At 27.0% G+C, this 15173-nt stretch overlaps 1 protein-coding gene across 1 annotated transcript in view; it reads right to left on the minus strand.

Moving 5' to 3' along the window:
- LOC129968954 (uncharacterized) overlaps window positions 1-15173 on the minus strand; it is a 356033-nt gene that overhangs the window by 24623 nt on the left and 316237 nt on the right. Inside the window, exons 4-5 of the mRNA XM_056083325.1 lie at window positions 13212-13292; window positions 5630-5800 (exon numbers count right to left, since the gene is read on the minus strand). Of these exons, the coding sequence (XP_055939300.1) occupies window positions 5630-5800; window positions 13212-13292 (252 nt within the window). The remainder of the gene's footprint in view (window positions 1-5629; window positions 5801-13211; window positions 13293-15173) is intronic.

The following is a 15173-nucleotide window of genomic DNA, read 5'->3' on the forward strand; positions in this document are numbered from 1 at the left end:
TGACCAAACAGACTGTTTTACTAATTCCGCCAGCTTATTTCTGTTTAGTTTTATTTTCAAAATCACTACATTCATATACTACTTGGCAGAAAAATACATAAAAACTAATAAAAAAAAAGTATGAAGACTTGAGAATGTGCAGTGACTATTACAATAGACCAACTTTTCTCTTGAAATTCACAATATAAAAATTTAATTTTCAAAAAAATTCGGAATTTGAAACAGCATTTTAGACTAAATAAATATAATTTAACACATCCTACTTGACTGAATGTTTGAAAACCAAATGGATCGAATTCAAATAACAACCAACTCCTTGATAATATCGTAAAATATTGTGAAGTCGTCAAATACCTATAAAATGATGAATTTTTATTAAATTATTATTGTAAAAATTACCCGAAAATCTGATATTTAAAATTTAGAATACGAAAATAAATACTCGAGTAAAGCTATGAATCTTACAATTTTCCCTCAAAATTTTCAATCATTAGGTCGTTTGCATAAACTCAAAATGTTGCGCATGGATACTAAATAAAATTTTTGTGTCATGGGTTGAATAAAATAGAGAATTTCAGCACTATTAAAAACTAAAAATGTGGTCATACATTTTTAGAACAAAAGTAAATCTGCATTTTTTTTTCAAATTTTAAGTCTTTGAGTGAATTTATTATATTATTATTATTTATTATTCTTAAAATTTAAAAATTTAAAATACCAAAATTCACCTTCGAGTAAAGCGGTGGAACTCACAATTTACCTTCAAAATTTTGAATCTTTAGATCTTTTGCACGAATTCAAAATGTAGTGCATGAATTGTAAATAATTTTTTTGTCATTAATTAATTAAAATAAAGAATTTAAGTACAATTACAAACGAAATTTGTAGTCTTATAATCTTAGAATAAAGGTAAGTCTGCATTTTTCCCCCAAACTTTAGGTTTTTGAGCAAAGTGCATATTCAAGGAACCACTTGCTCAATATTTTTTACAACGATAAGTATGCAAAAAAAACAACTTTTGATCATTCCTATTAGAATTCGATACTCAATATATATATATATATATATATATATATATATATATATATATATATATATATATATATATAATATTGCTCTTCATTTTATTGTGCTTATGCTGCACTAGTAGACCAATTTAAATTTCCTTCTCCTTACAAAACGAAAAAGAAACAATCCTTCATACAATAATCGTAAAAATGTAAATGTAATGATATAAACCAATATTTTTTATCCATGCATTCTATATATTTTGCTTATAGTTATTATATATTATTATAATAACTATATAACTATTATAGTGCTTTTTCGTTATATGTATTAATTCGCTATATTTATTAAATAAATAAGAATGCAATTCATATTATAAAATTATTAAGAATAAAATCCTTTAAATAAATATTTTGCCATTTAACGTTTTGTTCATACTTTATTTATTTATTTTATACTTTTATTATTATTATCCATGCTTCTACTTAATGTCTTTATAATAAAACTACCCATAGAAATTATCCAAATAAAGTTTAAAAATTTACTTTAAATCATTATTTTAATTAAAGAGTATTATTGAATTATTTAAAAAAACAAATAACAATTTTTAAACTTAACACTTCGTATTCATTTAATTAAAAAAATTATATCGGACCCAAATTAACGTTTGTGAATCAATATTTTATTTATTAATTAGATTTTGCATTCACGAATTATTAAATACACTTCATATTTGGTATTGAATATTTAGTTTTGCATTTGAATTTTTTAAAGTTAGTATTAAAGAAAACTCCTAATTTATAGAAAAATATTTTCGGTAGACACTTATTAATAGCTATAATTTTTATAATTTAAGAATCCCCCAAGATCCCTTTATACAATTAAAGCAAGTACAAAAGATAGCTTTATTAGAATGAAATTTGGTCCTCCTATTCTATATTACCAAATATTATTAAGTCAAGACGCCTGTGATGGCAGAATAGTATAGGAGATAAATGTTTTCTGAAGGATGATTTCTATTAAGATAATGCATATTCTCTTATTACGAAAAAAGAGAATCTGAAAGTTTAGTGATATAGCATACCCAGTGGCGTGATATAGTATACCCTTGTCATTTTAGAAATGAAGAATTTTGGCAAAAATATTTTTGAAGAACTATGTTTTTTAAAAAATTCTGCTTTATATATAAGCAACCCATTAATTTTGTTTTTCAAAATCAGACATGAAATTTATCGTTTACAAACATCAGTATATGCCTTATATTTCTTGATTTTTTTAGAATATCGTGTTTTTCTTATTTTTTCAGAATGAAAAAAAAATTTAAAAAAAGTAAATAATTCACACTATCAGACATCCATTCACCATAAAATAGGCATGAAAAAAAAATGCATTTCCTATTTTACAGCCATATAATCAACCATGTTTGGAAAAAATCTGGCGATGAAATTTTCTGGCACTGAATTTTCCTCCTTAAAGAATTTTAAATAATGTTGAAATCTAGTAGAAAACGAACTGCATTTTATACATTCAAATTTTTGTTCAAGGAAATCTGCAAAAATCAAATTTTTTAAAGATCTGCAACATTTATCGTATTTTATATCTAAAAATTAATAACTATTGATCTGTGCTTTAAATTTAGAAAATTATGTACCACATACTTTTTCCGAAGTGTGAACTCTAATAAAAATTATTTTTCCATAAATCAAGCAGGTTTTTACCGACACAACAAGAAATGAAACCGGTACTCATGTACAACCAGAGCAGAAATCAGGAAAAAAAAAGAGAGAGAGAGAGAGAGAGAAAGAAAAAAATATTGATTGAACGAAGGTAAAAATTAGATAGGAGTTAAGGAATGATCAATTACGCAAACTTGAACCAGGGTTTAATTGCATTGTTACTCTGATGCATGCGTGTACATTCAAAGAGAGATAACTTTGGTCTTCAAATAAGTCAATCATCTGTGGGTCTTCATATGCGACCGAAGGTAACACCGATTTGTGTTTCTCTTGATTATTTTTTAAAATTCCCACTTTCATTTCATACTTCTGTTACTTGTTCCTGTTTTTCTTGCTCATCGTACTGTTATACTGATAAATTAAGCACACAATACAAAACTCTTAAAGTAAAAAAATGAATAAACAAAAAACAAACAAACGGGTTGCGGTTTTTATCTTCTTTTTAATAAAAACGTCCTAATTAAAGTAAATTCGAATTATCTTCGAAAAAAATCCCCACCCCCGTCAAAAACCACAATATGAGTCTGTGATCTCAAAACTTTATTATAAAAAGATGATCTCCTTAGCTGATGGCTATCCAACAACTTTTAATGAATGGATCCCTTCCTCTTAAACCCATTTAGCAAACGTCTCTAACGATTAAACCATGAGACACGGGCATAGAATCAAAGACTCTCAACAAAGAAGGAAAAAATGTAGCAATAATATCCAGGTATCTTGGGCGCCAGCTGTAGTTTCGTTGAACGGGCATCTGTGATCTTTCAGTATTGATAGAAATTTTAAAAAAAACAAAAAATGTTAAAGTTTTTTGCAAAAAAAAAAAAAAAAGCTTGGAAAAGGCCACAAGGAATTCATCGGCGAGAATTTGCAAACAACTTCGTATTCATCGTACCGAGCAATACCAAAGAAAGGTTCAGAAAACACTACAAATCCGCCTTACACAAGTTCATAGCCTGTGCTCATAAAAATAAAAATAAACTATGTTTCGATAGAGAAAATATATTATGTCCTTATCTGAGGTCCAAATATCAAAATAAGGTAAAATATTATGGAGTTATGATGGATAATAAAGTAAGAAGACTACCATAAGTTTTACAGCAAGGCAAAAAAAAATCATTGGATTAATCAATTACTCTGCAAAATTGCAGGAAAAAAATTGGTGCTTTAGAATGTTGATATCTCAATAACTTTTCTCTGACCTTCTAATCAAATATCAAAAGGTTTCAAGACAGTTATTGAATAAACATTGTGCTAATGTGCAACTGCTTGAAGACATAACATCCGGAATTTAAAAAAAAAAAAAAAAAAAAAAAAAAAACGTATATTCAAATATTACTCCTTTTTTCTGCCTCACTGGCGCCTATAAGACAACCCGAACCACTGCTGTCCAAGTAATTTCTAGTCTTCAATCCCTTCATTTACGAATTCGAAAGGGAGCAACTTACGTCCAAGCTCCTCGGACAAGATCTGAACCCAATTTCTTTATACAGTGTTGAACCCGATAGAATAAAAAAGCCCCAAGAATAATGGTATTCATGTACATCCCCATTATTTTGATCTATAAAATCAAATTCACTCACTGAAGACGTCAGGATTCAATTTATACAGATGATTTAAAAACAGACCAAAGAACAGGAAATCCATTTTGCATTTTTGAAAATAATAAAATTGTAAATTCAATCTAGAAGATAAATTGGCTTTGCACATTTCGATATTCCAATCAGAAATCGTAATCATTAAAATAGTTATAAACACAGCTTCAGCTAACAAACTCCTATCAAAATCTTCACTGACGGTCTATCTTGTATAATGGCATCCTCAACTCTAAATCACAATCTAATCATTTTAGTCCCACAGATTCAATCTCTGTTGTAACTCAGTAAGTATATACATGATTGTTCAAGACCACTTGGACAATGAATGTGAAGACCAGCTAGTTAGATACGCCATGATGAAAAGCACTGTTTTTTCTTTCTAAATCACTGTCCTATTTGAAATCTCAAATTCGGTAGCTGTTTTAAATATGTGACAAGAGAATTGGGACATCGAAGAAACCGACAGAAACACATAAAATATTGCTCAAAGTTTCAAACATGCCAATAGATTAGAGTAGAGGATTCTTGTATAAATGATAATTGCTCTTGTGGTGAAAAAGACAACCCAATGCACTATACAATAAAATGACCACTAATAGTTTTCTTGTTTTTAAAGGCTATTTCAACAGAAAATAAATTACATTGACTTAAAAATATCATCAGAAATAATTTATCAATAGCCAGACTCATATTTTTAATGGTTTTCATGTGTAATGAAAGTACTTTTCTTTTGAATGAACACTGAATACAATTTTATCATGTTTTCTTTTAATTATTATATTTGATACATTTTGCCTCTAGTTTTATTTATTTATTAATTTGTTTTATACATCATTTATATCTGTTTCTAAATGTTTTGTATATGAATCTTTCATTCTGTTCTTTTTTTACCCATTATTATTTGTATTTATTTTTTTAAATAAAATTCTTTTCCATATATCCAATCTAGAATGGAATCTTTTGACTCTAAAAACGAGGATGTTGATAACTGTAAGGCCATATAATGCAACCCTAAGAATCGCCACTGGTTAATTCTTACCATGCGCAGACAAAATTTCGCCCTGGTGCAATACGTATATCTTTCGAACAGGAATGGTGAGAGTGTAATACTTTTTGAAAGATTAATAAAAGATGCATCTCTCACAAGATGAAACACGTCTATTAAATAAAATAGTGTTAGTAGTAAAAAAAAATTACAGCTTAGGCAAAATAGTATTTAATATTAATTAAAAATTTGAAGCATGCACAAAATAGTACCTGATATTAAACAATAATTTAAAACCTACTAACCTGAACTTTCTGTTCCAAGAACGTCAGCACATGCTTGAAATCGAAATAACAACCGTGAATCATCTGTACAAGTGTCAATGTTGGACATGGGATAGACGCATTCTCCGTGACCTCTGCTGTATGTAAAAGTAAAAGGTCCACGCAGCTGGCATGAAACTGGCTTAGCGTCCACTGGGATAAATAATAAGGTAATAAGCTTTCACGAACTGCGACAGCAATCCTTTTCACACACAGTGAAAAGCATTTACTAATAAATTAAGTAAGTGGAAAATAATTTAAGTAACGAGCAATGGCATTTCTTAAATTTAAATTCATTATATTTTATATACTGCAAATATTAAAAAAAACAATCACAATCATTAATTAATTTTTAAAAATTGGAATTGCTCAAGTTGCAAATAATCTAATAATTATTAATACCTTAATTTGTAATTATTAATATTTTAGACTTGATGAAAGTATTTATTTTATAAAAATTGTCTTTATATAGAGAGATTCAATGCTTGCAGTAGTTTTCTATGTTAATAATAAATATTTGTCACGACATAACTAGTAAATTTTAGATGCTTAATTTTAAATATTTCCTGAAAATTAACCATTAATTTAAAAATCAATTGTTACTTTAGTAATCGATTTATCAATGTTAGATTAATTTCTAATTTTCTTTTAAGTGAAGTAAAAGTTATAATTTCTTAAATTATAAACATACTTATTGGTAGCGTTTTTAATTGGCAAATAATGATAAATGTTATCAAGTAAGATTTCACAATTTTTTTAGCCGTGGATAGATTTTACCTTCTTTAATAAATACAAATTCAAAATATCTTCGCTAGCTGAGCATTAACTTTTAATAAATGAATTTCCAAACATAAAAATGAAGTATTAAATCATCTACATTGAAACTTTTTATCAATCATACGAATATTTTATTTTATTTACTAAAGTAATCAAATCTTATTTCAATTACAATCAAAGTTTAGTTTCCAAAGCTATTGAGATTATATTTATTATTTTATATTAGAAAAATATTTTTTACTTCATTTTAAAATCCAACTGACATATATCAATAACTTATTTCAATAATGTGAGGGTGCTAAATACAGAAAAATGACACATTTGAATGCGTGTGAATACAAATCATTAAAATATATTAAAATATTTATGTTCGGAAGATAATTAATTGAAATGCTGTAAAGCTTCATTCTGCAATCTTCAATCAGACACCCCCCTCCCCCCCCCAACAAAAAACGTCAAAGATATTAACACATCATAGTTAGATCCTTAAAAAACAGTTTGTCATCTTTCTAATGGAAGCGATTACGTTAATTCATCAGGACCCAATAAACGATTTTTAAAAGATACCATCACCAGAACTGTCACAAGTTCTTTTTAAAAGCCCGCATGAATCAAGAAAACCTTTCACGATTCGGCGCTTGTAAGTCCTAAATCCTTTACCTAGAAAAGTTGACAACGCGGGGAATGCGGGAACTGCAGAATCATGGTTGGAATGGAGGATTACGACGGTGCCATCTGCTTCAAATCACCTGTCGCTGGGTGATTAGGGACGCCAACTAATTACTTTGTATCACAATAGGACTTCTTTCGCTTCTGATGAGACGAAACGAATCACTTCTCTTCCGTGGCTCCGATGAAAATTTTTGTCCTTCATCTTTTCATCTGGTTGGGTTTCGATGAAAATGTTTTCCCAGCTTTCACTCGCTATCATCTTTAGGGACTGGTTACTGCATTGTGAATGCAGTAATGAAACCTTGCATCCTTTTCTTGGAAAAGACATTCGTAGATTCGTAGAAAATATTTTCTTAGAAAACTGATTCCAGCATATTACAAATCTTAACTTGGCGTCCCCTTTTTTTTTTTTTTTCTTCTTTTTTTTTAAGCGCAGGAAGCAAAGATTGAAACAAAATGAAATGAATACATTTTATTAGAATGCAAATGCACCAAAACCTTTGATATTAAGAAATATTTAATAATCCCTCTAACAGAATTACAAAAATGATTATGAATTAATTTTTCCCAAACCCCAATAGCTATTATTATCATGTAAGAACATGCTGTTGTTTTGGTTTGGGATTTTTAAAGCTTTGAAATGCAAGGGCAGGAAATTGGTGATTTATCGCTTTTAAGGAGTCAATTTTTGGATTTTAGGGTTATTAGAAAATGTTAAAGAAGGTTGTTACATTTAGCGACATATCGCCGATAAAAAGTTACAACTTGGCGAGAATGTTCGGCATGTACCCAATTAATTCTGCTGTATTGCCAATAAAGGGAAGGGCAATATACTATATATATATATATATATATATATATATATATATATATATAATTTCCAATTTTTCTAGCCAGCAAAAAATGTTTTGGATCTCGAACATTTTGAGATAAAAATAAAAACCCATCACTTTTCTAAAAGTTGACAATTAGGCAATACAATAGTCATATAATCATTACAAACCAGTTTAAACCAGATTTTGACAAAAAAAATAAATAAATAAAAATAAAAACATTGGCTTTGAGGAAACGTTTTGGAACTCGACCGATTTTGAGATGGAAAAGACCATCATTTTTCGAAATTACGAAGCATGCGTAATATGATAGTCATGTGATTCTTTCCGAACCAGTTTAAAATGGTTAACCCTTAACTGGGGACGTGCGGTCTGTGAGACCGCTAGCGATGGATTTTCTGTCACCTCTATTCTATTTTTAGCTCAATTGAATGGATTGACCCTGTAGCTTCTTGTTTTGTGACCTTCAATACACGTGCACTTTTTCAACCGATTTCAGCAGATGATTTTAAAAATAATTCAGTTATTTCTTCGAGTGCGATCTCTAAGACCGTATCTCCCTGTTAGTGTCTCAGTGATAAACAAGGCTTAGCAGATGGCGCTAAAACGTGGGCCCGAAATATCATTCAGTTTACTGATCCTATTATGAAGCAATACTCCAGACACTTTTAAATGAAGCAGAAAGTGGTTTTAGTGATACAAATAATTGTACAGAAGAGTTTTTCGATGAAATTTCGCATTCAACTGATTTTGATATGTATGTTCAAACATAATTAATTTTTCTAGTGATAATGTATCTTGAAACATTTATAAAATATATTAATACACCAAGATATATATATATATATATATATATATATACAGAATTTAAAGGTTGATTTTTATTACTAGTTTTTAACCTGTATGTTTAAAATGCCCTAGAAAACTGCGCTATGAAAGTCACACAAGCCGATAAAAAAAGGGCCAATTTTACCTATTGTCATTTTTTTTATTTTTCATATAATTGCCGATTTTTACATTATATTGTTTTCTATATACCTTCATATACTGTAAAAACAATTATGATTTAAAAAGTAAAAATTAATATACTTTTTCAAGAATATTATTTATTTTAACATGTAATTTGAGGAGAAAATGTATGTTCCAACGCATTTACTTTTTTCAATGATAATATATTTTGAAAATTTCTAAAACATATCTATATATCAAGAAAAATATCTGCAAAATATATTGGTAGTTTTCCATACTAATACATTCATTAAAAATTTTAATTTGAGTGTAAATGAAATGCGGTCTCGTAGACCGCACCTCCCCAGTTAAGTCCTAAAATTTCCCCTCCCCAGTTAAGGGTTAAGAATTTAAATGAATTAAGACTTAAAAATAATAATGTTTTCACGTGATAACTTGAGATTTGAGATAGCATATTTCATTTTGAAGCTCTAATCTTAAAAGAAATTTTTAAATTTATTGCTTTCAAATCGACATTGTACAATAATCTGTTTTATGTCAAAAGAGAAAATCGATTTATGTGAACGTATGAATGTATCAAACTTAAGAAGAAATATGGATTATCTTCTCACAAGACATTTAATCGAAATGTTGTGAAGTGCCAAAACTATTGATCTCTAATCAAACATCCCCCCACAAAAAAAAAAAAAAAAAAAAAAATGAAATCTTCAAAGATATTAACACATCTTTCTAAGATCCATAGAAAAACAATTTGTCATCCCTCTACTGAAAGAGATTACAGTTATTCCTCGAAATCCAATAAATGATATTTAAAAGATAGCATTTCTGAGACTTTAATTATCTATTTTTAAAAGTCTTTGTGGATTAGAAAAGGCATTTGGCATTCTGTGTGTAAACCCAAAGACTTCGAAACTACTTACTTTTTGCGATCGGAAAAGTAACAACTGCAGAAAGATGAAAGCAATTTTGTATTTTAATAGATCCATCTGCTCCAAATTATCTGCTTGAGAGTGATTAGTGATTCTGAGTAATGACTTTGTATCGTAATCATGTATCTCGCTTATGATAAAACTTTTCAATATTTTAATCATTTAACTAGATAAGATTTTTATCAAAAAGTGTTAACTACTTTCAGGTTTATAATCTTGAGTGTTTTGAATAGTTATTGAATTGCTAAAAGCAATATTTGTTTATTTTTCATTTTCATGTTTGTCTAGGGATAATTTAGAAAGTACAGTTTCTGACAAAATCACTATTACTGAAGAAAAATGTTTTTTTTATATTGGAGGGTAAATGGCGATAACAATAAGTCTTTATAAAGTAAACAAACTTAATGCATAAGCATACACTTTATTTTCATACTTTTGTAAAAAAAAAATATCTGAAAATTTTTCCTTAAAAGTAAATTTTAAAGGCAATTATTTATAATCAATAAAAATTGCATTGAAAATTTGATACCTTACGATAATATTATCAGAAGAGAAAAATCACATAGAAAGAAATGAATTTGCTAACATGTACTTAAAAACTTAATTACTGTGGATTATCTGATTTTTATATCAAATTCCCTTTCAGAATATAAAAATGAATAATCTCTCGAAATTATGGCATTGCAAGACATTGAAGAAAAAATAATAAATAGACTGCATTTTAAACTTTTTATTTTCAATAAATTTTTAGTTTGAAGTGATAAAACTCTAGCTGAAATTCCACTGGCAAAACATTTCTTAACTACTGTTTTCAATTAATTTATTAAATTTAGACTGTTCGAATATTTTATACGAATTTTTTAAAAACATAATTTAGCAGATTATGGACTTATTGGATTATTTAATAGGTAATTCAGAATATTGAGGAAGAAGCAAATTTATCAAACGGATTATCTTAAGAGTACAATAACTATGTTATCGCACTAACTATGGTAGAGAATGGATCGTGTGTGTGTGTGTGTGTGTGTGCGTGTGCGCGAGCTTAAAGGCTATATAGTAACACACATTTTTATATATAGCATTTTTAAAATGAATTTTTTATTATGGCAAGCGCATCAATTTGTTTTTAGTTATTGAAATATGTTAAACTTTTTTTGGAATATTCTTTTAAGTGGATTCCTATAAGAATACTAACCATTGCAATGGTTCTTGTGACAAGACTTCTGGAAAATTTCTTCACCGATCATGGTCAATAGAACTCATAATTTTTTTTTGAATATTTTGTTGAATTTTACTGTTTTGGAATGTGATGGTAGGAATGTAAATACTTCGGATTAGTTCGTAAATGGTCTATCCAGCTGAAAGATGTGGAAATGGTGGGGGGGGGGGGTGAAATTTTTTCTTACGCTATTACTTTTTTTATATTATGGAAGATAGAGAAATAAAACCATTTGGCCAAATAAGCACCTCATTAAGACAAACAACTTTTGAATTTAAAGTTTTTCAATAACTGCAATATATTAAATACTAAGGGCTGAAAAATTATTTTCACAGTTTAATTTTGACTCTGTCTAACATCAACCATTTATGTTGCCAAATAATAACTTAGACGTAAATGAACCTTTGCCTTGCAGCTTGCCGGGAGGAATTTTATTTGTTTGTTGTGTAAGTAGAAAAATTCAAGCTTTGAAATAAAATTTCATATGTTTTTTTATTGCTTTTATTCAATGAACCAAATTTATCTAATGTATCTTTTTTATAAACAAGCTATTTTATAAACAAGCTCTGAGTCTGAAAATAATAAATTTGATAAAGCTTGTTTATTCCTTATGGGCATATTATAAATTACTTATAATATTTTTTGAGAATACGTTATTATATCCTCTAGAGTTTTCCGAAATTACCTTCATAAAACTGCGTTCCCGAACTAAATGCATAACATTATGCAATATAAATGCTGATATCATGTTATAAAGCTCCAATATAAACGTTACTGTTATGGTAAAAAACAATTCTATACATTATAAGCTTCTATAAATTTACATTTACTGTAAAACTAAAAGAAGCAGACTATTTATATTGAAGACAATTTAGGGAAATAATTTTACATTGCTTTTCATAGTGGATTCTTTAATTAATTTAAATAATTTATTATTTTAGTTAAATTATTCCGTTTTATCTTTCTTAAAAGGAAAAAAAAACATTGATTAATTTTAAGAATTCTAATAACCAGATTCGACTATTTATTTTCCTCAAATGTTTTCCTCATATGTTCCTAATATGTTTTCTCATATGCGTGTAATTATTTAAATGACGTAACATGACTTTACATATGAGTATAAATTTCAAAATTATCGTTTCACCCTATTTAAGAGATTAACCTGCAACTTGGCTTATTTGAATTAATTGAATCTCAAATAACATCTTGAACTGTTTTAATTTATTTAAATTATCAACAGCTTTTAAAAATCCGTTTATTTCCACTGTGTTTTAATTACGTCAGGTATTGTAACAATAGTAAAGGACATATAAATATATAAACTTTTTTACACAAAAAATTTCTAATACACACAAAAACCATCTTTTGTAAAAACACTGCAACGCAAAATATATTCTTTGACATCTGCTTAGAAAGAGCGAACATGATTTAATATCTAAATCAAAATTTTCATGCTTTAGTAATTTCATTAAATGTTGATTTGCATATTGTTCTTATTCAATAGAATTAGTTTACAATCAGAATTATTGGCCCAAATAACACTTTTTTTTTTTTTATAAAATGCCCTATTTTACATTCCAAAATTTTAAGAACTTAAAATTTATAAAATAAACATAAACACTTATAAGAGTTTCTAAAGTCAAGATTACACTTTACTTAAATAGGAGCATTATAATGTGGATGGATCTAAAATAATTTTTACAAAATTGATTCCATCTTTTATTTGTTAGAAAAAAAAGTGCCCAACCTTTAACTTCATGATTAAATTACATGTGTCTCTCATAAAATTACCATTATAATGAAAATAGTTTTTTATGAATTTCTAGTTAAAAATTAGTAATTCTTACATTATAAAATAAAAAATAAGAATTTTCGTCATAATTCAGTAAAAAAATATTAATTAAAAATATATATAAACGGATTTTTTTAATTGCATCATTTCTTAGTATCTTGTGAGAAAAACCGCATCACTCAGTATGGGTGATTTTATATTTGTCTATTTATAGAGTTTATTGTAAATAATACAGGTAGTGTTTGATTCGCTCTGAAATGTGTGCGTCACAAATGGATAAAGTTTTTTTTTTTTTTTTTTTTTTTTTTTGAAATTCAATAATGATGTTTTGAATAACATTAAGATTTCTCAGAAAAAGGTGATATTAACTTACTTCGGAACAGGGAATAGAGAGGAGCATCTGCATTTATCGTAGAACACGCTTGATGGAGGGATCTGTAGCCATCACAGTATGCTGGAAGATAAAAATAAATAATTACAATTTCAATGTTTTTAATTCTTAAACATAGCACAATTTTAAATCCATAAAAAATTAATACCTAAGATCTTTTCCCCATTTCTTCAATTTAAAAAAAAGTTTTTAATTATTTGTATAAATTTTCTGAACAGCAGTTTTAATAAATAGTTACAAATGCTTGAAGAAAAAAGTGTATGAATATATTTAATTGTAATCATTTTACGAAAAAACAATTTAAACTAGTTAAAAACCATATTTATTTATTTACTTATTTTTACATTCATGCAATTTTAAAACCTCATGATGTTTTTCTTTTTATACAAACTTCACAAATTATGGCTTTAATACTTTTAGCCATAAACTGAATAAAGCTAAATGTTGTATCAAAGATATGATTAAATTTTTTTATATATGTTTTTATTTACTATAAAATTTTATATCTCATATTGAGTTCTTCAGCAAAGTCTCCTAATTTATACCATTTAAAAATCAATTTCTTATTAATTTCTTGAATAGTAGTGCATAAATATGTAAATGACAAAAAAGTTTAATTTAAATTTCTGATATATATCATTTTATATAGCATGCAACATATTTAATTTAAAGATAATAAAAGTATTATTTGCACAACAAACTATTAAAAACATTGCAATGAATAGCATGAACTTTTCGAGCAACAACTTTAATGATTATTTTGTAATAAAAAGCACAAATATAAATTTGCTATAAAAGATCAGATTAGAATTTACTTTACAGAAATAAAATTTGGAATCAATGAAAATAATAAGAAACACTTTTACGTCTTTCTTTATCGTCCGACCAATTAAAAATATTTGGTTGAAAAATCTTTTGGCGAGTTTCTGGAGCATCAATATTAATACTTTTGTTATAAAAAGAAATCTAATAACATAATATTTAAAAAAGGATGTTGAAACGTAGTGTTTAAACAAAATTTTACTTATTAATTTTTTTACTAGAAATTTCAGAATTTCCCTAAAGAGGATGATGTTTGAAAAAATCAAATACATTTTTCTTCATTCAAAGCATTTTTATAATTAATGGATGAAACATATGCATTGCACTAAAAATAAAGAGTATGCTTACTAGAATGATTTATAGAAATATTAAAAAGAAACGCTTCATATTTAATTCTTTTATACCTATATCATTTTGATTTAAGATTTCTTTATTATATTAAAATTAAAATATTATTTAATAAATAACATGACATTTTAATTGAATAAACAGAATGGATTTTCGTTGTTTAAAACACTTCACATTTAATTATATTATATTCTCATATATTTTATTTTAGATTTTAGTATTATATTGAAGTGAAAAAGCATCCTTAATAAATGATATTATATTTTAATTGTATAATCAAAATTTTCTCTAGAAAGAGAATATGTAATTCATGTAAAAAGTCGGCTTATAATATATTTGTCATCTAATAATGGGACCTATTTCAAAAATGAATTCGAAATAATTGACAGTTTGCTCCCCCTTTGCTTAATGAAGTATAAAAAACGCCAATACTTATGACTATAAATCTGTGTTGTTTGTGAAAGAAAAGAAATTCACTAGGTTTATTATCACTGTTGTGATAGTTTGTAAAATAAATGTTTCTTAAATGATTGAAGTAACTGAAATTATTTAATAAAAAGTGGTAAAGTTAACTTAACGATCTCTTAATCATATATTGAGCATAATTGCACTTATCATGTGGCATCTAATTGCGCCTTTATTTGCGGGTTGACTGCTATGACATTAGTTATATCCATACTAATATAAACAAACGATTTTAAAATCAATTTGTCATCTCGAATTTAACACATGTCAGATGAAATTTAATATTATCCGTAGAATTCTTTATCTTTC

This window comes from Argiope bruennichi, chromosome 5 (genome assembly GCF_947563725.1).
Source record: "Argiope bruennichi chromosome 5, qqArgBrue1.1, whole genome shotgun sequence".
Lineage (NCBI taxonomy): Eukaryota > Metazoa > Arthropoda > Arachnida > Araneae > Araneidae > Argiope > Argiope bruennichi.